Source organism: Mixophyes fleayi, chromosome 1, assembly GCF_038048845.1.
Source record: "Mixophyes fleayi isolate aMixFle1 chromosome 1, aMixFle1.hap1, whole genome shotgun sequence".
NCBI lineage: Eukaryota > Metazoa > Chordata > Amphibia > Anura > Limnodynastidae > Mixophyes > Mixophyes fleayi.
Genome location: NC_134402.1, coordinates 145805116 through 145831639, shown reverse-complemented (window position 1 = coordinate 145831639; position 26524 = coordinate 145805116). Strand labels below are relative to the sequence as shown.

General features: G+C 36.7%; 1 protein-coding gene across 3 annotated transcripts in view; it reads left to right on the top strand.

Annotated features, from left to right (window-relative positions):
- Window positions 1-22089, top strand: part of RAP1GDS1 (Rap1 GTPase-GDP dissociation stimulator 1) — an 81708-nt gene extending 59619 nt beyond the window's left edge. For 2 of the 3 annotated variants that reach the window (XM_075201479.1, XM_075201496.1), the window contains 11 exons: window positions 678-824; window positions 5277-5405; window positions 6239-6364; window positions 12291-12434; window positions 12964-13095; window positions 14235-14369; window positions 14798-14923; window positions 15417-15556; window positions 16454-16580; window positions 18100-18228; window positions 21448-22089. In XM_075201479.1, coding sequence (XP_075057580.1) covers window positions 678-824; window positions 5277-5405; window positions 6239-6364; window positions 12291-12434; window positions 12964-13095; window positions 14235-14369; window positions 14798-14923; window positions 15417-15556; window positions 16454-16580; window positions 18100-18228; window positions 21448-21575 — 1463 coding nt within the window. In that variant the 3' untranslated portion in view covers window positions 21576-22089. The remainder of the gene's footprint in view (window positions 1-677; window positions 825-5276; window positions 5406-6238; window positions 6365-12290; window positions 12435-12963; window positions 13096-14234; window positions 14370-14797; window positions 14924-15416; window positions 15557-16453; window positions 16581-18099; window positions 18229-21447) is intronic. The other variant, XM_075201486.1, reaches the window with a different exon arrangement.
- The last annotated feature ends 4435 nt before the right edge of the window (window positions 22090-26524 follow it).

Sequence of the window (26524 nt, the reverse complement as noted above, 5' to 3'; positions counted from 1 at the left end):
TAAGCACAAATAGAGATATGTGTCTTCTCTGAATAACTAGATGGCAAACGAGTGAATTTTTTTTTTTTGTTTTTAAATGGAAGTCTCAAGGAGAGTATTTTTTAAATAGTAAATAAGTAACATTTAAATGTCCCTCTGTTAAATGTTTTTTGCCAATTTAAATACATATATATATATATATATATATATATATATATATATATATATATATATGTAAATATATATATGTAAATTATCTGTTTAAATTAAAAACAACAATTATTGGCAATTTTTTTTTTTTTTTTACATACTTTTTTATTTTTCCCAAGACAAAAAAGTAAGAGAAAAAGCAGGACACTATTTCGTTCAGAAAGTGCTTTACGTATTTTCCCACATATAATGTGCCCTTTTTGTGTACTACTGTGGTTTTTTTAAAAAACGTATTAATTATTACTATACATTTTAACATGCCAATAATACTGATTAATGGCAATTTTGTAATAAAGTAATAATTTTTTTATTGGATTTTTTTCTGCCTACATTTAAGTTTATGAAATAGTAAAGAGATAGTGGTTTTCTGTCTGGAGACAGACAGTAGTTTATTATCCTCCTATAATATTGTATAATATGTGATATTAAGTGAGGGTGCTAATGGAATTCCTGCAATTATTTTAATGTGCCTTTTTGTTTGTTTCCAGATGAGGGCAGGCATGCAGTTGACCAAGCGGGTGGTGCACAAATTGTAGTTGACCATTTACGGTCAATATGCACTTTAACAGATCCAGCAAATGAGAAGCTCATGACTGTCTTTTGTGGCATGCTGATGAACTATAGCAATGAGAATGGTAAACGAACTGCTTTATCCAGATCACACACAATAAAGGCAGCTCAGCCAATGAGATCCTGTAGAAAATCTCTCTCTATTACATACGTAGATCGTTACTTCAATATAGATTACACTGCATTACCCTGGTGAATTGGGTTTACAGAATAAATATAATTGGTTCTTCAAAACATGTTTTTATTTCATTTCAAGGTCTTAAAATGGTGTCAAATATCTAGAAGAAATGTGAAGTGTTAACTGCAAAATAAATTCCCTTTTTACTATGCTTTTAATTCAAGTCTGAAAATTGTTCTAGCAGATGGATGTGCACTAAATCTCAGAAGCAATCTGTTCCGTGCCCTGCTGTTCTGTAGGGAATTTCATGTGGTTATTCAAATATATTTTTCCTCCAATTGTTCACTCACCCAATAACATACCATCATTGTTTTCCTGTAGGTGGAGTAAGTGTGCAATTAGACTGTGTGCATAGTAGGACTTCAGACGTATGATGTTTGTATTGTTCCAGTATATGTCGGATAAAGTGAAATAAAAAGTTCTGCTCTTTGTTGAAATGGCAATAAAAATGACTGATAGGTTACTGTACTAGAGTAAAGCACATAACCTTGATTGCTTGCTTAGTTGAATGCTATACATATAGTTATAACTTCTGCATCCCATTGATGCTTCAATGGCTTGTTACTTCTTGCTGACCTTCATCATAATGCAGATTCCAAAGCTTACTTACTATCTTAATACAATGCAAATGCAATATGTTATCTAAAAAGTTTTGGGAAATTAAAGGGGATAAAATTCTCAATCCAGTAAAGTGTCCTGTCTAGATGCTGCAATTTCACAGTGCAATGTTTTTTTTTTCCATGTTTTCCTAGTTTAACTTTTTTTTTTTTGGAAGTCTATTAAATGGTAAAATATATATAATTTTGTATTGATCTGTATATAGGGACATGTACTCATATGAAGACCGAAAAGCAGGCCTGCATATCAACATAGGTGTGCTGATCAGTTTCTGTGTTGGATACAAGTTGCATGACGTTATACATAATTGTACATGCAGACTTAGGACACAATACAAAGAAATTATATATATATATATACTAGCAAACAATACTTGCTGGTTCAGTGAAGGAAAAAAAGAAGAGAGAGTGAGGTGCACGTCTAAGGCAAGCTTATTACCTATAATGGTGCACCTGCTTATTACCTCGTCATGGTGTACCTAGTTAAGCAGGACCCTGTGTGTCTGAGATGTTATCATGTGTAATATGGGGTGTGTTTGTGTATAGTATAGCAGATGGTATATAGAGTTGTGTATGTGTCTGATTGAAAAAAGATGCAAAGCATAATCCAGTGTCCAATGGTGATCGCTATATATAATACAATTTGAAACAAAGTGCAGACTAAAGCAAAGATATATCAAAACGCATCACGTAGAAAATCTGTTTAGATAATCAAGTAAATATTAGTTAGTGGGCTGTTAACAGTGAAGACTGCTATTAGTTGTAAAGTATGTCCTAGTAAATCCTGAATATGAGTGAAATAACCAGGTAATATTGCTGTGAAAAGCAGGTTCACCACCTGGGCAGTACATTTTGCCTACCAGTGTGGATGTGGCTTTGTCAGGGGTGGTGGTACATATATAGGAAGTCTTTTGTGTGAGAGCAATGTGTTAAGTGACCGTGTGGACCGATACTTGCTATGCTGCAGCCAGACTTAAATTGCCTTCATCTGCTGCCTCTTCACTCCAACATCAGATGCCACATTAGATGGCAGCTGCAAATTCTACTTTTGTAACCTCTTAATGGCCCTAATGAGTATTAAAGACCATGAGATGGTCAAATGGCATCACTGTGCCTCCCATAATAAGATAACACAAGTAACTGAGAGAGAGAGACAGAACATAGCTCAACAGTTCAAGCCCAAGTAACCATTTTGGCAAGCCTTAGATAATGATCAAGAGTAGCAGGTCTCGAGGCGTGTTAATTTGCTGCTCGTATTCACTTCTGGTGACTTCTAGTAGTGTTCTTATTTCCAGTATTTCTTATAACTAGCAAATTTAAAACAAGTAATATGGTGGTCCTAATATTTAGATGTGCTTTACCTTTAATGACACATTCCACCATCAAACACTGTTAAGAGTTAGATTTGCTAAAACAGAAAAGGGGAAGTTTTGCATTTTGCAATCAGTCAGAGTTTAGCTCTCATTTATATAGTGCATTCTAGGAATTAGCTAGAATCTGATTGGTTGCTGTGGGCAATACCTCTTTTTTAAAGAAGTTTTAGTAAATCTACATCCTAAATGTTAAACATCACTTGCTTTGATGCAAACTACAAATGGACTTGCCTCCATGATCATGTCAATACTGAAAAGGGCTAATTTTACATATTTTTGGGAAATCCCTATCTGTAGTTCCAATGTCAATACGCGTATATGCTTGATAGTACTACAGGACCTGGCCTCTGGAACACAGCAGTACTGGATCATCACTGCGACAGGAACTGCCCAGGAACCTCTCAGCAGGGAAAAGATTGAGAATGGACACAGACAACATATAATGGACCTAAAATGATATATGATTACCGAGCAAGAGTAATGAGAATCAAATGTTTATTTTTCAGGATTATCAAAATATTTAGTGTCTCTTGTTTTTATGTTTAGATGGAATCCCTTATTTAACTTGTAAAGAATATGTATTCTACCAGCAGTTACATGAATGTTTCCTCTTCTGTACACTTTAATCTTCTTTTCTTCTATTGAACATCACTGGGAAAACATTACGTTATTTTTTTATTGGTTTATGTAGATTTTAAATATTAGAGGCACTTGGGAAATGTAAACATTTTAGGCAAATTTTATATTCTTCAGGTAATGTTACTAATGAATAGATATGATACATTCACATGAATATTACTTCAGCCCACAATATGGATTCCTCCACTAAAGGTGACAGGTCCTCTTTAAGTTACCAGAAAAGTACAACGATCTAAAAGTACTCTCAAAAATACATAACTTTGCATTAATCAAAATGAATAAAGTAAAACCTCAAATAAGTAATGACAATATGTAGTAGGTATAATAGGTGAACTGTATTGTAACTTCTGTCATCATTTTCCCTTTTCAAATCAACATTCTTGTGACGCATTCTTCTTCAGGAATCTCCGCTCTTGTTAGAACAATATTGTTAGCTCTATGGATGCAGAGATATAATATCCGCTGCAGAATCGTACACTAAAGTTCCCTCATTCCTTTGTTCATAACTGACCTTCTTAATTTATTTTTCTTCTAATTTTTAAGATTGATCACTGAATTGAAATGTCTTCTCAGTTTTAGCAATGTGCAGTGTTGATATTACATATATTATTGCTTGAATAATTGAATTTAAATTAATCAAATGTATATTAAGGCTGTTCTTGATTTACTATTGTAATCTGTGGGTGAATAGTTTATATTTTAGGCTTTTGGGGTACTTTAATATAGTATGTAGTGTGCAGCTGGATGCAAGTGACATGCTCTATAGAAAAGAATGTAAACCGTGACAATGTCCTAATTTATTTACCCTTTTGTTTTTACTGTTTGTTATTAACATTTATTTATATAGCACCGGGATATTCCATAGCGCTTTGTTATGGACTTGTTTTAATTTGGTTGGTTGCTGCTGGGTCTTGAGACCTTTAATTCCAAAGATCTTATCCCAATGTTTTTTTTACGTATGGGTTAGAGCTCAAAACCTAAATCTCTGTGTGATTTAGAGAGGTGTCCAACTCCCTCTCTTTGGAAACCTATTGTGTACTAGACATACTATCTGTATGCAGGTGGAAATGCCCAGTGATCATGTTTATGTGTATGAAATTATCACAGGGAATTCTAAATTATTTACCTTTTACCTTTCTGGTTTTGAGAAACTTATGTATATTATGTTTCCAGATCAGAGCTGTACCTTCTGTGCAGACAACATTAGTAGAAAGTGTTTCTTAATTTCTGAACCATGTTTCTTCATGCTGATACGCAGACATTGTTTAGGTCCCAAATAAGTTAAGAGCCTTGTATTGCCTCTTTATTATATACCTTCATTATCCTTTCCTGTCTATTGTATTATATATTAATATTTTGTCCTTTTCAAAAAACGGTTAACCTTGTTTACATTTGCCTTTTTGGTGCTCATTTGGTGAATGTTTATTGAACTGCTATGTTAATCAATGTTAAATTACCATATACAATCAATGCATTTGGGCAATCTTAAACAATTCATCACACTTTGTGGAGTCTAATATGCCATTGTTTGCTTAGGATATAATAATCAATTTTAAACCATTTATCTGTTTGTTTTTATAGTTGCTAAATCAATAACAATAGTTACCTGCTTGGAATTTTATCCTTTTCCATCTATTATATAAATGTATTTTCAGCTCTTTGAAAACAAGTACTATAAGTCAGACTGTCTGGTTTTCTTTCTGTGTCTAGATTCTCTGCAAGCTCAGCTCATAAACATTGGAGTTATTCCTACATTAGTGAAGCTCCTTGGCGTTCATTCTCAGAACACTGCTTTGACAGAGATGTGCCTTGTTGCGTTTGGTAATTTAGCAGAACTTGGTAAGTATGCTAAACTCTAAATTAAAATAAAAATCTTTCTTAGATGAGTAATTTATTTTAGACCACCACTTCCTTCTCATCCTAACTAAAATAATAGGACAAGCCACCTCCTGCAATTTTGCAGCATTGTGTCACTGTTGGACTAGATGTAATTTCCATTCAGCTTCCATGTAATGCCATCTATTCATGTATGTGAAAGTTGGGGCTAACCGGAATAGTGCAGTGTGCAGTTTATATCCTCTGGCTTTCTTAGTGAGCAGAACTCACTATATCTTGTATACAATTTCTAATTTATCCGTGTTTCCTTTTATAATTGAAATATATGTGCAGTTCTGCACAAGATGAAGAGATATGGCCATTCGGCACGCAGACCTTGTGGGTCCGATTTTGTGCCGTCAACCGATGACATCACACTAGCAAAACTCAGATATTCCGGTAGTCCTGATTGACAACTAACCAATCAGAGGTTGCTCAGGAATACTGATCATTTTGTGTCCATGTAATGCCAGTTTGGTCACTTTCAAGTTTTATTGATTTTAGTTTTGAATAATAATACAAAAACTGGAGAAAAAAAAGAATTATGGAAAACAGAATGTGAGAATTAGGATCCTGCTACCTCACCTGTAAATCACCTGTTTATAACTATTTATAGATCTAAAACTATTCTATAAGTATACAATTCTTATTTATCATATGGGTTTCAATGTGTGTCTTTATTATAAAGCCCAGTGAATGCAATTTTAGGTGGACACATTTTATTTTGAAACAGTACACTGAGTTTTTTTGTGTTCTTTTTTTTTTTTGTTTTTTTTCTTGTATTTGTATATATTTAGAATCCAGTAAAGAACAGTTTGCTTCCACAAATGTTGCGGATGAACTTGTAAAACTTTTTAAAAAGCAAAAGGAGCATGAAAAGAGAGAGATGATTTTTGAGGTTCTGGCTCCTTTGGCAGAAAATGGTAAGACTAATTGATTTTAAATGATTGCTTGTAGGTAACTGTTTTAATAATACTGTGTGTGGTTGATCACTTTCATGACCGAGACGGTTTTTAAGGTTTGAGGGCCATCCGTTTCATTGGGAATAACTTTATTTTGTTTAGTTTAGATAGTAATGGTACATTTTATATTAATATGGTCTTAATTAACATATAGCATGTTATACGCCAAGGATTCCCTGCAAAATAACAAATGCATTACAAAGAATAAAACTACAGAATAAATAGAAGGAGCATTTTTCTATATTTAAAGACCTTACAATTTGCTTGTGATATATTAGAGGGGCTGTAGAATACAATTACAGACTTTAGGAGATACATGGGATAAATTAACCAACATTAGGGGCAAGTTGGTAAACATTTGTCATTATAAGGCCGCACCTGACAGAGAAATGTTGAGAAGTTATGGTTCAAATAATATATTTTCTGCATCATCCTGCTTTACTTGATAAATGATCAATACTGACAATCTCTTAAATATACTTGTACCGATATAACTTTGATAATTAATTAATTTTAAACAAGTTGGTAAAATATGAGTGAACATTTAGGTGAACATATTTCCTGTTTTATTTTCCTTACAGCGCACTACCTATTCAGTGCAATTACTTGTAACACATAATAAATAACATGGTACCAACTACTGTGTTGTGACTTGTCTGAAAAGCCAAACTGACCTTTCTGTAGGAAGCAAAGTGCTGTGTTCCTGCTGACACCTCTCCAACTGTGACAGTATCTGACAGAGGCTGTTAACACAATAACAGAAATGCAATTTGCAACCAAGCAAACTATGATGTGTTAAGCATTAAAACCCCTGTCTATCCTTCATCTGCCCGCATTTCTATGATGTTGGCTACAAATTAAATTCATAGATGTATGTGTTATATAATATCATACATGACTGGGAGTGACTTTATCCTGGATATGCTATTATCCTTTTAAATAACTGTTGGAGCAGTATTGATATGTTTTTGAAGAACCTGGTGGTTCATTTGGACAATCCCTATTGCTACAAAAATGATGTGAAGTTAACTCTGACATTGCTGATTCCAAGACACACAGTGAGGTGCGGGTTTTGAATACCGAGGTGAAGCGATGACCTGTGCGTTATACCACAGCTAACAGTCGTGTTATGCATGAGAGAGCCTGCTGCTCCAAGCTGATGGTCATGGTCCTCAGATCTGGCCATAATACAGGAAACTTGTGATGTTCAATAAGATTCACAAAGTATTCTAAACTGATGGAGTCTTAGACAAGTACTAAAGATGTTACTACCATATTAAAGATGAAGAAGTTAGTCATTGATTAACGATTGGGGAAAATTCTATGGGTTCCTATCACATGGAAACTCTGGTGGTTCTGGGTAAAAAAAGGTCTTTTGATAAATCTTTGCCTCATCCCAACTCTCCATGATGAGCAAAAGGTCAAAGATGCTATTAACACAGTGTTCAAAACTCAGGGTTATTCAAAGTAAGGCATTATTATTATTATCATTTATTTGTTAGGCGCCACAAGGTTTCCGCAGCGCTGTACACAGTACAAACAGTAGACCATACAGGGTGACATAGTATAGAACAATAAACACAAAGTACCAATACTTCAGAAACTCCGGGCAGACATATGGGTAAAGACGGAGCAGAAGAACGGGTATGGAGACAGGAGGGGAGAGGGGCCCTGCTCATACGAGCCACATCCTAAGGGAGGGTGAACAAACAGGCACAAAATGGAGCCATATAGTAAGGGAGAGAAAGGCGGGGCGAGGGGAGAGCGAGAGAAGGAGGTTAGCGAAGGAGCAAGAAGGTTAGGGGTTAAGTGGATGATTGGTAGGCTTTGAGGAACAGATGAGTTTTAAGTGCCCGTTTGAAGGAGCACAGACTGGGTGAGAGACGGATGGAGCCAGGGAGTTTGTTCCATGTGCAGGGGAGCAGCCCGGGAGAAGTCTTGGATTCTGGAGTGGGAAGAGGTAATCAGAGTGGAGGAGAGGCGACTGTCATTGGCCGAGCGCAGGGAGCGGGCAGGGGTGTGAATGGTGAGGAGGTTAGGGATATAGGGGGCAGTAGACTGGGAGAGAGCTTTGTAATTGGTGATAATGAGTTTTTAAAGTATCCTGTAGGGGAAGGGGAGCCGGTGTAAGGCATGGCAGAGAGGTGAGGCAGAGGAGGCATATTTCCAGATGAAAATATTTTTGTGAATAAGAGTCTAAGGAACAAAACCAATGCGATGCAGCTTTTCTCTCATAATGACTTGTTAACCGCCCAATACTAATGTAAAATAGTAACTAAACTCAACGCATTAACTCTTGTACATCTATAGAATTTCAATTATTCCCATTGTGGATAACTGACACTTTGCGAAAGGAAATGACTGTAAAATTACAAATTATGCATAGGGAAGTTGTTTTTTTTATATAGGTCATTCTGTTTATGCTAATTACATTTCCGAGTTACCATGGCTACTGAAAGTCGAATACTTTTCCTACCTCTGATTGCTGAAAAATGCATGAACGTTTCAGTATGATAGCAGGTTGTGCTGTTTAAATTGAGTCAATCATACAGAAATGAGTTGGGAAAGTGTTTACACAGAGCACATCTATAACCATTGTAACGGCAATAAAAATGTGGTAAAGAATCGTAATATATGCAATTAAATGTATTACTACAACAGAATAATACAAAAAATGCCAAAGTATAATAAAGTAACTTGAAGTACTACAGCCTATTTTATTAGGGCAAATGCAGAAAATTCCTTTGTAAGATCATAGAGGGCCATCATTACTTGGCATATAATATATTTTATACAAAATACAAAAAAAATGGTGGACTAAAATGGAAACACCAGGATAATGATGGACACCAGGCATTGGATGCTTAGGGCAGCCAAACAGGCGTGACTCATGTTAATTATACAAATAGTCTCATTCCTGTTCTCGTTTGCTCCTGTTCTCGTTTGCTGCTGACCCATATCCTCGTCCTAACATATATACTATTTACTTGAATATACACTAAGTAAAAAAAACTTTGTTTATTCACTTAAATGTAAAAATTGTTCTGGGCATGATGGTAAATGAAGGAGGTTCAGCTATTTTTTCCCCTTTAACTCCACCTTCTCTCTACTCAACTTCATGCCACAAAATGTACTTTGAAGATATGTTTTTTTCATATTTTCCTTAATTAACTCCATCAATTATGCTTTACTTTTGACTGTAGATTTCTTCTAAATCTATCCTCTGCTATCATAGTACAATGCTTGTTGTTAAAATGAGCTAACAATGTGTACCTCAAATTGAAGGGTCATTTATCAAATGTGCACCTCTTTCATTGAAAATGAGAACATTTGATGGCTTGAAGTGTTTATGAATATTATCATTATAAATAAATAAGGCTTTTCTGCAGGGAGTTACGTCTGAAATTCCTGAGGCACATTTGGCATCAGACGGGAGAATTGTGTGCATGTCAGCTGTTCCATTTTGGAAAAGCTTAGCAATTTAATATGCACTTAAAGCAACATCTGTTACACAAAATAATCATCCTGACAAGTGACTGCCGCTGGAAGGTTTCTATTTATTTAAGGCAGCGTGTGGGTGTTGCATTGAAATGCATATTGGTAATCTAAATAATATTAACATTTGATGCTATGTTGTATGTAGAGACTTGGCATTCATTATCAGTGTATAATCTAGTATAAAACTTGTATTAATAAAAATATTTAGTCCAATTAAGTAAGCAGCCAAGATAAAGTACAAGTGAACATGACACCTAAGTAGTAAAGATATAACTCATTGTACACTAGATCAGAGAGCACTGGAATGCTTTGTGAGCAGGTTTGTATCTTTTTCACGTATGACATAAATGGTAATTGCGTCATGTAGTAATTGCTGTCCACAATAGTGCTGCCCCTGTGTGGGCCTCATGGGTTCTCATTTAATCCAATTTCTGGTCGAAATTGTTGCATCATTTTAAAATCTGGTGCAATAGTAACCGAAACTGAGAAACTAGATTATAATGAAAATAGAATAAAATACAAAGTAAAATGCATTCATGACAGGGGACAAGCAAGTGTCATGATGCTCTCTCATAAAGTGTGTAGATCATTGCTGACTGGGAGCAAATATACTTTCATTGTAGAACTTTGATATCTTATTTGTAACAAACTAAACTACCAACAAGATAGGCTATAAAATGATCAAGCCAGAGGGGCAGATTCAGTTAGCTGTGAGATGCCGTCGGACATGGGCGCACATATGCACTTTGCTGGCTAATATGCTACAGACATCTCCGCCTGTGTTCCTACTTATCTCTATGGGATGCGAGGGAATATGAACTGAGTTTTCTGTAAAAACTCTGACGCAGTGTCTCTGTGGACTGTTCAGGAGACACGTTGCGTCTCCTCACACCAAATTGAATCTGCCCCAGAGAGTTCAGTTGGATGGACCCTTCCAGAAACTAAACTATTAATATAGAACTGGCTTCTTAAAAAAATAAAGGGATTAAAAAGTAAAAGTTGAGTACACCACTGAAATGTGAAATCATGAATTGCTTCATTATTGGTAGAAATGTAAACAATTACGTTGTATGTTTTCCCTGTTAATATCCATAGCTGTTTGTCCCTGCCTCCCCACTGCATTATCCTTCTATATCAATCCATGAGTCAGAGTGTCAGGGCGTTATCTGTAACTGGAAACATGCTGATTAGTTCCCTGTGGGTCGCATCTATAGCTTAATTGCTTGGTGAAAGACTGGATCGTGAAATATGGAGTTTTAATTTGAAACCTTGAAGTATAACTGAATATATCTTCTAGATGTGTGCTTCAACATTTGTTATAAAGCCTATACAATCGTATGTAGGGATTTGCAATTGTTTTTGCATTGAAGCAAGATGTATTCATGAATATTTGCATAGACTACTTGTTTACCATTTTTCACATGCTGTGTTTAATGGCACCAAAGTGTTGTGTTGTGCAGAAGCAGTGAGTGCATAGGCTTATTACACTGCTGAATAAATATGGAATTGTGAATTGTACGGAGTTCTGTATTTCTGATCAAATAATCATGGGAACAGCCAGTAGGGAAAAATGTTTCCTCTCACCAAATACTTGTTTTCGCTCACAACTGTACAAGGACAGACAAATCCAGCGCAGATTATGTCTCCAAAAAAAAAATAGAACCAACCGGCATGTAGAAATATATAGAACAATTTAATTAAAAGGATATATGAAAATATCACACATTGGCATATTAATATTCACATATAAAATAACTATATAATCATTATAGATAATATAGGTAATTTATAGAAACATAAGTTAATCTTGAAGGAACAATTGATCAAACATGTAAGATGCAGAACTTCCAATGTAATGGTTATGTATATAGATGGAACAAAATCCCTATTAATAAAACACATGGGAAGATATTCACCCAGGTAATAGAGTACTCAATGCAATAAGCCACATATAAAGGCTAAGAGTAGCTGGATCCAATGGTCGGAAGATAGTGTTAATAATCCCTAAGGCATATATATCATCAAAAGCTGTTATATGTACGAGGAATTCCGTCACACTATAAAATGAACTTGTTGTATATAGCGCAACATGAAAAACAAATTTCACATCGGAGAAATTCCGCAATGTCCTTGATCACAATTGAACATTTGCACTGCTGGGTACAAGTCCATGGAATAAACTTGAAATACAGTAACAGGTATATAAAATAACTGAAAAGTCTGAGAGTCTTATTTATCCAACGGAATAGTCTACTGCCAAATAGTAATATTAGCAGTTGTACCCTACAATGGAAAAAAACATTAGATAGGGTTCCTTGTAAGCATGAGTATCTTTTGATGTCGGTGTCTTGTGGAATAATGGTGTGTGTTGGTGGGCTGTGTTTTGTAGATGCTATTAAACTCCAGCTAGTAGAGGCTGGCCTGGTGGAATGCTTACTCGACATAGTCCATTTAACTGTGAACAGTGAAAAGGATGATGATGTTGCAGAACTGAAAACTGCCTCTGATCTCATGGTGCTTCTACTTTTAGGAGGTAAGTATTATCTGATCATTTTTATTTTTTGGGTCACACCAATGTGATATTCTTTACATGACTATCCTTCAATTACTGGGTTTTTAGCAGGACACAGACTTGCACAGAACATACCCAAGACCTGTGTTGGCGTTCTTGGGCCTCCTCAGTGAAGGGCAGGTTGTAGAGCTACGGAATAATTTGTACCTGACTGTCCCATACATCACTGATCACTAGTAAATGAAAGGAAATATATTTATTGGTGCAGAGTAACGTTTAACAACGAAGCCTACTTTACAAAGGTCTATGTCACCTTTGTTTGTGATGATTCTTAGTAATAACGTTTACTAACAAAATCTCTAGCAGAAATCCGGACGAATTGTGTTCAGGAATAATATTTGGTTTGGCCATAAATTTAAATTTTTCATAAATGCAATTATAGTGCGTGTTTATTATATAACATGTTTTTTCTTTGATTATTTAAAGTTGAGTTTTAATAAAACACAGTTTGTGATGTCAGTTTAAGGTTTGTTTTTGTTTCTTTACACAGATGAGTCCATGCAGAAGCTGTTTGAAGGTGGAAAAGGCAGCGTCTTTCAGAGGGTCCTGTCCTGGCTTCCGTCTCACAACCACCAACTACAACTAGCTGGTGCCCTGGCGATTGCCAACTTTGCTAGAAATGGTAATGGGTAGCTGAGTTGCTGCTGATAACTTTTAGTGACTCAACTTCAAATAATGTCAAGTATTTGACATTATTATGTAGCAGTGCATGTGTATCACTGAGCCGAATACTTATCATCAAATAACTGCAGTGTTACACTAAACATGCCCACTGTGTCACTCCTCTGCAGCAGATTGCCATGTTAGGAGGGAGCTGGCAGGCAGTGAAATACATTGTGTGGCTGGGTGATTTTATACAGGACCTGTGGGCTTCATCGTTCTCCGCTGTGTCACCTCTCTCAGGCTTCAGACTCTGATCACACACTGTCCTAAAGGTTTCTTAGGAACCTCAGCTGTCTGTTGTAGTGTGTAGTGTAGGGGGGTCATTCATAACTTTTATAGAGCTGTAGTCTGTTGTCGGAATAATGCTGAGCAATATTTTACCTTTATGGTTTGTATCTGAAAATCAACATTTTAAAGTCTAGTGGTTCTTTAAATAGATATGATACCTTATTGTTGGGATGACTAGGTTTTAAGGTCTAGGATGCGCTCAGTTTGAGAGAACTGGGTCATACATGCTGCTATGAACACAGTGATGTTATAGGCACATTAGTTCAGCAGGACTACAAAGCCCATATCTCAGCTTGTCATCGGTGCTACTTGGACTGTATTTACCATTTAGGCATTGAAAGGCAGCGAGTTGAGCAACAGAGTTATTGCTTTGTTTTGTTTTCCTGTTACTTGTTGAGGTATGTGTAGATCTTATGTGTCACAGTTTCTCCCACAAAATCCTGTTTTTGCCACAGGAAATCTTTAATACCATTTAATTTGGAATAAGAATTTGGCCCCTGCTTAACCTAGATTGTCAGGATTATTGGGACACTTCTTCAAAATCATATTTCACAATTGTGGTGGTAAGTTTAGACTCCTGCGTCTCCCGATGATGATAACGCAGATGGCCAGGCAGGGGGGAGAGCCCTACAGTAGATGGGATTTTCATGTTCCGTTTTCATCTCATGTGGAGAATTACTTTGGTAAGGGGATATTTTCCTGCAAGTACGGAGTGTAAGAGTTTTGAATCGGACTATGTCCTAAAATGTAGACCAATCCTGTCCCAGTGTATGTTCCCTGCCAGGGTTAACTGTATTCTATTACATTTAGATGGAAATTGCATTCATATGGTAGACAATGGCATTGTGCAGAAGCTCATAGATCTTCTAGACAGACATGTGGAAGATGGCAACGTGACTGTGCAGCATGCAGCTCTCAGCGCCCTGAGAAACCTGGCAATTCCTGGTAAGTAGTGCATGTGACTGTTGCGGGATTCATGCCCTTTGGTTGGTGGCCATTTAAGATACTGTAATATCAGCTCAGTAAAATGATGTCCTAACTGCTTGTCACATTTCTATCCGTTGTAATAATGTGACCTCAGGAAGCACCTATTGGCCTAGCACTGGGAAGATTAAATCAAAGTTCCATGTACTGTGCAGGGAGTAACAATTTTCCTCTGCACACTTAACTACATAAGCACTTTCTGAACCAGAGGTTTATTATAAGATATAGCGGGTGGTACGGAGATTAACGTAGTACTTGTACAACTGAAGGTAAAATAAGCCAGAATTCTGAAATATAATTATGAATGTTCTTTGCAACAAAAAGAACCAGTGCATATGTATTCACAAAAGAATATTTTGTGTTATGGTATTCTTTCTATCCTTTCATAGTCGTGAATAAAGCAAAAATGCTGTCAGCTGGAGTAGCAGAAGAAGTGCTGAAGTTTCTGAAGTCTGAAATGCCTCCAGTACAGTTTAAGCTATTGGGAACACTCCGGATGTTAATAGATGCTCAAGGTAACAGCATGTTGGTAGGGAAAAGGTATTAAATACTACAACTCTTATTGGTGCTGTTGTGTCCAGTATAGCTTGTTACTGTATGACTGAGGGCATGACTGTAATGGGTGTACATGAAGTGTCCGTTCCAATTCCTGATACCTTTCTAGCTGCTTCTTGGTGCCTGAGTGGAAGATAATCCAAAGTGTGTGACTGTGCCTAGTATGATCATGTTGGCTGGGATTATATAGATGATGATACTGGATTTTTCATTATTGTATAAAGAGGAAAAGATCTGTGTTCTTAACAGAGTCGCACTAAACCTTAGTTAAAAAAAATTCACTTCTTATTTATCTGTCTCTCTTTATGCACTATTATCTCACCAAGGTGTCAAGATTTTGCATACTTACTGCTTTTTCAACAGTAGAAAAGACCTGTTCACATTTCATAGTTGATTTTATTTTGCACACATGCTTGTACTGTGTAACATTTTGTATTTTGCATCTTACTGTAGCTGAAGCCGCTGAACAATTGGGGAAGAATGTAAAACTAGTTGAGCGCCTTGTAGAGTGGTGTGAAGCCAAAGACCATGCTGGAGTTATGGGCGAATCAAACAGGCTGCTCTCAGCTCTCATACGACACAGCAAATCAAAGGTCAGCTAACATTTCATACAGTATGGGGAGATTTCTCAAAGTGAGGGAAACTGTCACCATCCTTATCTCTACTACTCGCTTATCCTCAAGCATCCACCGAAGGATGACCCATTATTTTCAGCCTTCACCTTAGGAATACATCAAGATTAACACCATATTACATTTTTTTTTTTCTTTCATGTTTTCTTTTAATTTTGGAGAACTATTCTCTTATATTTTAAAATTAATTTCAGTTTACATCTCTGTCTGTCACAATTTTGCAGCCCCCAAAAGCCTTGGGCCCTAGGCTGCAATCTAGCCAGCCTATTGGATAATCAGGCCCTGACATCAGTGCACACGTTTCCTGAAATATTGTGCTGGTGTGACCATTTTCATTTAATGATTGAAGTTGTTCTACTTCCACCCACTTCACAACTGATTTCACACATGTGCAGGAGAAGGATGTGCGCCGTAGATGCTGTGACCATATTGACACATTATAGTAACAGTGACATTCCATAGTCATGACCGTGGAGTTCTCGTACTACAGATTCTCTTTACCCCACCTTTATTAAGCCCACAATGTAACTATATGTAATTATATTATTAACTTGTTTAACGCTAACTAGACATTCTAAGTGTAGGAAACAAAAGTCCGATGTACCTCTATGGACTGCATTGTGTACCCGAGCCGCACTCTATTGTAGCTCTATTCTGCAATATCACCTGAGGGATTAGAGAGAGTAACACAATGACCAACCTTAGTTCAAGGTGCTGGTCAGAGCTCTGATAGATGTAAATAAGAAAATTCTTTTAATTCAGAGACATTTGTATAGGACATGTTGTACTGCTTATGAAAGGTATAGCAATTTCATGCAAATCTGCCCTTTTTCATTGCTTGATTTCTCTTTGCCATAGGATGTAATTAGAACCATTGTGGAAAGTGGCGGCATCAAGCACTTAGTGACCATGGCAACCAGCGAGCATGTAATAATGCAAAATGAAGCACTTGTTGCCCTTGGATTAATAGCAGCATTAGAGTTACGTGAGTATTTTAAAGGCTATATTCCACTTGTGTTATTGACTTACCAATGCTGCCTTTTGTTTTATGTTACCGATTTCTTTAGGTCCAACTATAAATTATGTCTATAAATAAGTTGCTCTCATACAATTGCTATGCTGAAAAAAGTTCTTAGGTTGTGCTTATGGAACATATTTTTATTTCTATATTAAAAATACATATTTATACATTTAGAACACATGGCTCTCAGTGTACGTACATGATTTTAGAGATGATTAAACTGTGATCTGTAGTCTTGAAAGAAAATGTAAACCTCTAGTATAAGCAGGAACTTGTAAGATATTTGAGAAAAACCTTGTCCAATGTATTCCATTTGTCCTTGCACACCAGACTTCCTGTGTGGAGACTACTGAAGAAAGCTTTAGAACCATCTGTTTGTTCCATTGATGAATGTAAAAGATAATGGCTCAGCTGCTTAATTAAATTACAAATATTGTGAGATAGTAAATTCTGTCAACAAATGGCAACTTCTACATACAAATTTCTATGTTATAAGTGTATACATATATTTATTTATATATTGAAAGGATTGAGTTTTTCAGAAGGCAAATAATAATTTTGTGTTCATTTTCTGTACCCTCGTTTTTTTGTTGTGCGTCTCCCATCAAAACCACGTAGCATAGCCGTTGGTTTGAGCTGGTTTACTTACTCATTTAAAGTGCACTGTATTTATATAAAGGCCTAAGCCTGGAGAAATTAAACCTATAGTCCTGAATTAATAAGCCATTTCATGTATACAACACTAATATTTATATTTCCATGGAAATGTACTAGATTTAGGAAAGTTCTGTATTTGTTTCAACTCTCAACACATGTAGTGTGCAAAACAAAAATACATTTACTTCCACACATGTGCCATAAACACTTTTGACCTAAAGTAATTCATTGTTAAATACATCTTCCTAAACAAGATCCAACCACACGGCCCAAGAAACTGAATTTAACTCCCAATTTGGCCTCACACAGGCCAAATTCAGAATATGTGGGTGCCAGTTTGTTTAGTGAAATGGTGATTTCTTATACTGTCAGATCGCAGCCATTGTCTGACCACCTGTTCTAGGCAGTCCTGAACAACATCTGATAGCTGCGATAGACGCACTGACTTCCAGCCAATTTTGTTTAAAGCTGCATTATAGCCAACGATATCAGCCTTATATGGCAAAGTGTGTACTCCCAAAACTAATGTGCAGGGGAATGATGAATACAAGATGCACAAATCGGATTACTCTCTACCATGATTGATAATGCAATCAGAAGATGGCCACTATTGGCATGTGTGTATGTGGTCCTCTTCCAACAGATCCCAGTGAAAGTGATCCAGTCGTTCTTCGCTCAGACGAAGTGTCAGGATTGCTTTTGTGTGTCCATCTTAAAACAATCATATTGATGGTCTGAATTGTTGCATGAATGGCTTATGTATAAAGGGCAAATCTATCTGCAACCTGTCTTTTAACCAACTCTCATTTTGTATTTTTTGTTCTAGAATCAGCAGCATGTGATCTAGAAAGTGCCAAGTTAGTCCAAGTTCTGCATAGACTGTTATCGGATGAAAAAAGTGCTCCAGAGATAAAATACAATTCTATGGTTTTGATCTGCTCCGTTATGGGTTCAGGCAAGTAATATCAATCGCAATAAATAATAAGAAAATAAAATTGCAATATGATATGTAAATTGTGTATTACAGTAAATATTGATAGTTAATATATTTAAAGGGAATCCAGTATAACAATTAGAAATATTGTTATAATTCTCGCATCTCTGTATCACTATTGGGCTATCTCAAGAGTCTTAATAACCCTGTTGAAGTACAAACTGCTGTATGCTTATATAATATGGAGGTGCTCCATGGTAAATAACTAGAAATCCTCTAATAAGAATAAGCAGAGAAAAGGCACCAAAACAATAACTAAAATGAGTAAATGTTCGTTATAAATTACAGAGGAAAACCAGATCCCATAGGGAATAAGATAGTAAGTTAGGTTATTTTGGGGGGCCAAACACCATACAAACATGGAGATGTATACACCAGGATAGAACAGTTTATAGATCCTTAAACGTCTAAAGGTAAATAAACCATGTTAATTTCACAGTAAATCTTAAAAAAAAAAAAATATCCTATTGAGGGGTGTAGAAAGAAAAGGAAATAAATATTTCAATAATACAAACAAATGATATCAATGCAAAACTGTACAGCAGGAATTCATATATGGCATTGCTTAAAACTATAAAAGTGAGAGTACATATCAGTATGTTACAATATTTATAATATACCAAATAGTATAAAACAATGACACAAGTATATCCACGTACCCTGTTGAGACATGGTGGCTCCTAGTAAGGCTGGGTACACACTACAGAATTGTCAGACCAATGTTTTACATACAATGATTGTACCAACAACTGAGAAGAAAAAGTCCTGATCAGCAGCCAATTCATGCATACACATTATACATGTTTTAAAAAATCTACCCTCAGATCTGTGCTCTTCATCTGTTATAGCAGTCAGCTGAAAAGATCATGACTCTGTAAACTCTATGGAGATACTGATCTTGAGTGCATACACACTGCAGCACTGGAACGTCATTGGCACATGAATGTTCTGCTGAACAATCAAATGAAACGACGTTCGGTATTTTGGAACGACTATCGTTTAAGTATACACACTAATGCGATAGTGGCCCGAATGGTCATTTATCGCTTGATTGACCCAATAGTCGGCTGAAAAACCTGTAGTGTGTACCCAGTCTAAATAGAAGTAAATTAGCACAACCCGGAATCCCTCCCCTTGTCCCAAGTCCTGCCATTGCCACATTTTTCTATATTTGGAATTCCAACAATGCAGACATTCACTCTCTTTATGGGCTGCATTATTATTCGAGGCTGATAATGCTGCTTTCTAACAATACACTTTCCCCACCAGCATCTACAGGTGTTACCCCCACACTGTAAGCTCATTTGGGCAGAGCCGTCTTTACCGCTTGTTATGTCATTGCATGTAAGATCTTTGTGCCATGTTCCCCGCTATGTGCAGCGCTGCGTAATATGTCAGCACTTTATAAAGGATGAGAATAATAGATCACGACATCTGCACTTAACCTAATAACATAACATTTCATACAATTTTTCATTTTCTTATTATCTTCGTTAGTTAAGATACTATTGTCCTAAAACATTGGGTAGGGAAAAAGCAAAGCCTTGTTAAGTTATATGAGGAGTGCGAGGGGTCATATTTGTTGTCAAGGATAAGCTCTACCCACTAGGTTTCTTGCCTAGGAACTTAAGAGAATTGATATTTCTGTGAGGTATGGATTAACTATTTCACATACCTAGGGGGGGTATTCAATTGTTAGCGAGACGGGTGAAAATCCAGCGCTCTAAAAATATTACCGTTAATACGGTAATTTGCGCATAAATACCGTTAATACGGTAATTTGCTCGCAGCTCGGGGAGCTGCGAGATGAAATTCAGTGAGTAATTACCGTATTAACTGTAATATATTTTTAGAGCGCGGGATTTTCACCCGTCTCGCTAACAATTGAATACCCCTCTAGAATGTTCATAGATTTTGTTTTATTCTGCAAATTAATAAAAGTTAATTTTAAGCATTGTCATGTGACATGGGAAATATTTTTTAAGAATAAATAAAGCAAAGTAGTTTGTACATTCACCATTGCTAGTGGATGCCACTTCTGCATGCTGTGGTTTGTCAAATACATTTGAACCTACTACTTACATTAATCAAAATAATCTTAATTGCAACATAAAATGTACTTTATTTAGTGGCATATAATTAAATCCTCAGAGCAATATTTTTGGATTATATTATTCCAAATTGTAAAATGCATTCAAAATACACGTTGACTGGATTCTACGAGAGATGTGAGGTGGTGTTTGCAGTGTTAGTGTTACGGGAGTACTAAATGGGGGAAAAAGTGTAAAACCCTAATAGTAATATTCACAGCTGCTAATAGAAGTTTCAGGAGTTTAGAACGGAAGATCTGCTTTACCTCCAACCTTATAGTATTGCATGTTAGCACGTTTAAACCCAAAAAAATTTTTTATTTTAGTTTATTAAACTTTATTCATTTATTTTTTAAACACATAAACAAACATTTTACACATCCATTTTATTATGGCCCAAAGTCTACACCAAACATTAAATAAAAGAAGCATATTTGGTATCCCTGTAATTTACGAATCAAGAATAAAATAAGGTGCTTACGTTGTAGGTTGAATTAATTTTGTTAAAGTAGCTAAGACCAGAATCGTTCCCATTTTTCCTCTATAATTAACTTATTTATTCTTGACCAAAAGAAAGCTCAACCTGTCCTCACTAAACATTATAAAATGTACTCATTTTGAATAAAAAATAAAAAGTGATGTAGGTCAAAAATAGAACAAACTGGTGGGGTGAGGGGTAAGTTGGGCATGGGACATTCTTGAGCATTTACACCTGCCTAGGAGATGGCTAAAAGGGTGTACATAGAAGAAACTATATGACCTAGCACACAGTAAGTGTAATTGGTTTATTTTTTAGTTATTTAACATGTAGTTGTGTGTAGGGGAGGTGTACACTTTGTACACTTGCAAATAAAACTGCAGTATGCAATGCTTCAAAAAATAAACATTATTGGTATTGAAAAGTTCCTGTTTCATTTCAACACAACACAATTTAAAATAAAATAAAACCTTTCCATATTTTACTTTTATAAAAAAATTCTTCTATATAGCATTTATCGTCCACGATAAATTCAAACTGTGTTCTAGATCCATGTTGCATGTTACTGTTCTTTTCTTCTTTTTGTAACACTTATTTCCTGGTCTTTTACAGAGCCTCTGTACAAGGAAGTTCAAAGCCTGGCATTCCTTGACGTTGTATCTAAATTACGAAGCCATGAGAACAAAACTGTTGCCCAGCAGGCCTCGCTAACAGAGCAGAGACTGACTGTACAAAGCTGAAATTTGTTTGCACAAATTGTCCATCCCGCTGATTCCATTGTCTCCTGTGCTCTACCCTGGCCATGTCCCCCACCAACTGTATCACGTGTGCATGTGTGTTATGTTGCCACAGAAACAGATGAACTGCTGTAGCTACCTGTACAATCGTAGGCACAGAGAGATGAAATGTAAGCCAGCGTATCCTCATTACTGTCTCCCTTGTATCCTTGTTGCTTACCTTCAAGGGAAATATGTGCATGTTGTAGTCCTCTAATGTAAAGTGATACTCGAGGCCCCCTATAACAACCCTGAACTGTGTAATAGAGTATTGCTAGAGTATGGACAACACAGGAAACAGCCAGTTCTTTTTGGAACTGGATAATCATTCGTAGTCACAACAGCTCCATTTTGGGTGCTTTGGATGCAGACTAGGAAGGGAATGTATTGCCCCTCATTCATACACTAATCATGCCTGTTGCTGTCAAACGTGGTACAATGCCCAGAATCAACTAATAAAACTACCAGTGCCCTCTTATTTTGTTGTTGTGTTTCATTGCTTGTTTATTTATAATGTATAGTTTAGAAGATATTACTTTTCCGTTTCCTACTTAAAACTGTGAATGTAACCTTCATTTTGGAGCATTGCTTTAGTAGCCTTTTTTTAATGCTTAAACTAGAAAACAGCTGCATATGATTGGTAATTCTTTGCTCTCAATGTAAATGACAATGTAATAACATTATAGATGCTTTATTGTATAGAACTGGCTAAAGTCATTGCAGGAGTGAGGTGGTTTGCAGAGATCAGGATCTTAGGTTATTAGACTGTGCTAATAACAGTGGTTAAAGAGTGGATTTGGGAAGATGTGTTGATGGGGGTGATGAGAAATTAAGATTATTGACAAATAATTTACAGATTTATTACGTTATAGCAATATTCTCCACTCGTATACATACATACATATATGTACTGTATGTGCATGATTTAAAATGATTCCAAGACAGGAGTTTGACAGTAGATGGCACCAAAAACTAATTATTGTTATTTTGGAAGGTAGAAACATGTTTTTGAAGTAAACTGGCACAATTTTAGTTAGAATCCAACAAATTTGATCACACAACAATTTTGATCTATTCTTCTTTATAAGCTGCTGAACAGAGTCCCTGACAGAGGTTAATTCTTCTCAGAACATTGGGCTGAAACGCCTATAAGACACTGTTAAATGCATTTAAAGGCAGATTGGTTAGATCTACATTTTCAAATAAGCCATTTTTGTCCTATGTGTGGAACAAATAGTTGTGTCCACAGCCAGGGGCAGATTGTCCTATTGCGGCATAGGGGCAGTCCCTCTCCTCTCTGTAATTATTTGAGTCACTATTAATGTTCTCATCCGTCTCCCCAGCCAGTGGATCTTCTGAGAGTGTGATCTCTGCTCGCCCTGTCCTGTAAGTTTGTGTGACATTGTTCCAGAAATGCATGACTGAGCAGACTGGTTCAATCAGTGTGGTGCCAGCTAGTGGATGTGATGTTACTGAACTGAGCAGCCGCACTGTGATGCAATAAAACCATCAAACGGTTGTAAAGAAGCTGCCTCAGAGGGAGAGACATTCTGTATCTCATCCTGATCTAAAGTGAAGAACTTAAGATCCTAGTCTGAAGGACACAGTAGGTTTGAACATTCATAAATCTTTTAATGGAAGTGATATATTGCAGATGAAAAAGGTGCAGGCTGTACGTCTTTAAAAGTGGAGGCAGAGGTCATCGGATGCAACATACAAGAAAGGTGGCTCCATGCTGCCCCAAACATCAGTTTGATATGTATGTGGTAAGGTGTCCTGGATATTCAGGATGCTGTAGATTATTCACACATCATGGTGTGGTAACTGCTGATTTTTGCATGAAAGCTTTGAAGAGTGATTATATCATGTGGGTGGAATCCTAAATCGTGTTACTGAAATAGTTATCAAACTGCTGTTTAAATTACACATGTTTTTTTAAAATGATCCTCAAAGCTTTTGTGCGACTGTGGACATTTTTAGTTATATTCTTTGTATCCGCTGGGTGTTTTACATGCAAAATGGTATAGCTGCCAATGACTACATTAGTTTAACTTGAATCTATAACTTATGTTGGCCAGAAGGTGTATGCTGACATGTGGACTGTAGCTTATTTAATCAAGCTAAATAAAAAATGTTATCCGTATTTACATATGTCCATAAAGTTATTTGTAAAGACATTACCAAAGGCACTGAATAGAGTGCTGATACTTGAATACTTGCTTAGTATCCATACAAGTAAAGTGCATACCAGCACCCCTTAAATTTATAATCTAATCAGAGCACCATTGTTCACGGTTTACTTTGCATTATCATCATTGTGATTGATAGCTTTGACTCTGCTTATAAATTGGTAAGTGTCCCAGTCGGTACTGCTTTGTCGTACAAGTAATGTATAGCAACATTAGCTACTCACTCAGCATTGGGGATGGACTGATACTGTAGGTCTTGATGTCTGGGTACTTTTTTTTAATATGTATACAGCATAGAACACTGCAAATTTCAAGTCACTTGAAATACACAAATTTCAAATATGTTTGGATTCATGGATTGAAGAGGCTACTATACTAGATACCACTGTATTCTCTACAGCATTATTTAATTTGGGGTAATTTACACACTGAAAAATACATGGACATTAATTATTTTGGTGTAAATGTACCAATGTGACCCTGCGTTGATATGACCCCCATTCTGCATTTTGGATCCAAGCAGATGCTGTGCATGGATTGTGATTTGTGATGGCTAAATCACTTTTTCTGCCTTTGGACCATCCCCTTACAATGTTTTTAAAAGGGGTTTGATGTTGCAAAATTCAAAGTATTGGGTGATGGTCATTGGCACCAGCTTACAGGAGTAAAAGGGCTCTGTAGTCTCCAGCTCAAGTGGGGAACACCTCCTAGATTGTCAATCTCCACCCCCCTGAAGCTCATTTAAATATCTCACCCCTCAACATAAGATCTCATCTTTGAATTAAGGTGCAGCACTAGCTTGCATTAAGCCAGGGTTGTCCAATCCGCGGGCCGCATGCGGCCCAGCACGCCTGTAAATGTGGCCCAGCAGGAGTTTTGGTTGTGGCAAGGAGGCAGCACTGTTAATGGAAAAAAAAATCCTGCAAAATAAAAAAAAATAAAAATGAAAATACTTACCTTGCGGTCACGTCAGCTGGTACTCCGACTCCCTCCCTTGTCTCCTCCTCTGTGCAGCTCTCGCAGTGAATGTTGGGCGTGTCATCACGCCCAACATCTCTGCAGCACAGAGGAGTCACCCGCGCGAGAAGAACAATCAGCAGCAGAGAATTGGAGAAGAGAAGAGGACAGGAGAACAGGCTGATTAAAAGGTAAGTTAAGGGGATTTTTCTTTTTTATTATTTCAAGGGACGCTGACCAGTGAATAAAAGTCACCTGGTCCTGGAGCATCATGGACCTTATCTCCCTGCTACATACTTCTACTTGTAATACTAATGGAGCATTATATATTATTCTCTTTGGCCCATTATAAGTTATCCCTTAACTAACATAGTGGTGTAATTAGCAAAGCAGGTGACAATTTGGGGTCACAGTGGTGTATAGGTCAGTACCGCAGGCCTGGTCAGGGCACCCTGATATACAATGCCTGGCTTAAATGCACTTTATTGATATTGCACCGAAACAATACAAAAAGTGATTATAGTATAATAACTAGAGAGGATTTCTTGAACAGGGCGATTGAAAGGTAAGTATAGGGGGGGGATTTGAAAAAAAAGTTATGTGTGTGTGTGTTTTCTATGGTTTCTTGGATGATCAGCTATCATTATTGTTAGTGTATCTTATGCGCGGCCCAAACCAACTCGTCGTCTTCCAATGTGGCCCAGGGAAGCTAAAAGGTTGGACACCCCTGCATTAAGCTAAGGAACACTGTAATCTGCCCACTCGTTAATCCTCATCACCATTTATTTATACAGCGCTGTACAGAGAACATTCTTATCAGTCCCTGCCCCATTGGAGCTTACAGTCTAAGTTCCTTAACACACACACACACACACACTAGGGTTAGTTTTGTCAGCAGCCAATTAACCTACTAGTATGTTTTTGGAGTGTGGGAGGAAACCGGAGCACCCAGAGGAAGCCCATGCAATAATGGGGAGAACATACAAACTCCACAAAGGTCAACTCATGACCCCAGAGCTGCGAGGCAGAAGTCCTAACCACTGAGCCATAAGTACCACTGCAAATGGGAACGCATGATGCCACAAGAGAAAATCACTGTGTGGCTGCATTTTTACCCAATGTTTGTATTTATTCAAGTGTCATTTTATATCATTTTAATTATCTGTAGATCATGTGGGATACATTACCTATATATACATCATTCTTTTTAGAGGACTGGAGGGGTTGAGTACGGATTTCCGTTGACGAGAATTCCGACATCCTTCATACCTACAAATAAAAAAACGATTGCATAAAAAAACGAAGGCAATAAAAACAGACTTACCTGAAATCCGAAGATCCAGATGTCCGATGGCACCGGCAAACAATTAGCCTCCGGGGTCCAGACATTGCCGCTTTAAATTAACATTCATCTAAGTCGCGCAGACTGAAGTGCCGGAGCGATGTCCATTCGGAATCGCTTACTGTCAGTCTGCCGATGCCATCGGACATCTGGATCTTCGGATTTCAGGTAAGTCTGTTATAATTAATTAATTCTTTTTTTATGCAATCGGGTTTTTTTGTAGGTATGAAGGATGTCGGAATTGTGGTAATGGTTAATACTATTACCACCGGACTGGAGAATTTTAAATATTTGTATTTTATTATTTTAAATGAGGATTCCCATTGCTGACAAACATCATTTGTAAGTTGTTTTGCAGTGTAACATTTTATACTGTAGAAAATGTGATTTTGATTTAAATCTAGTAATAGGTCTGTTTCTGGGCT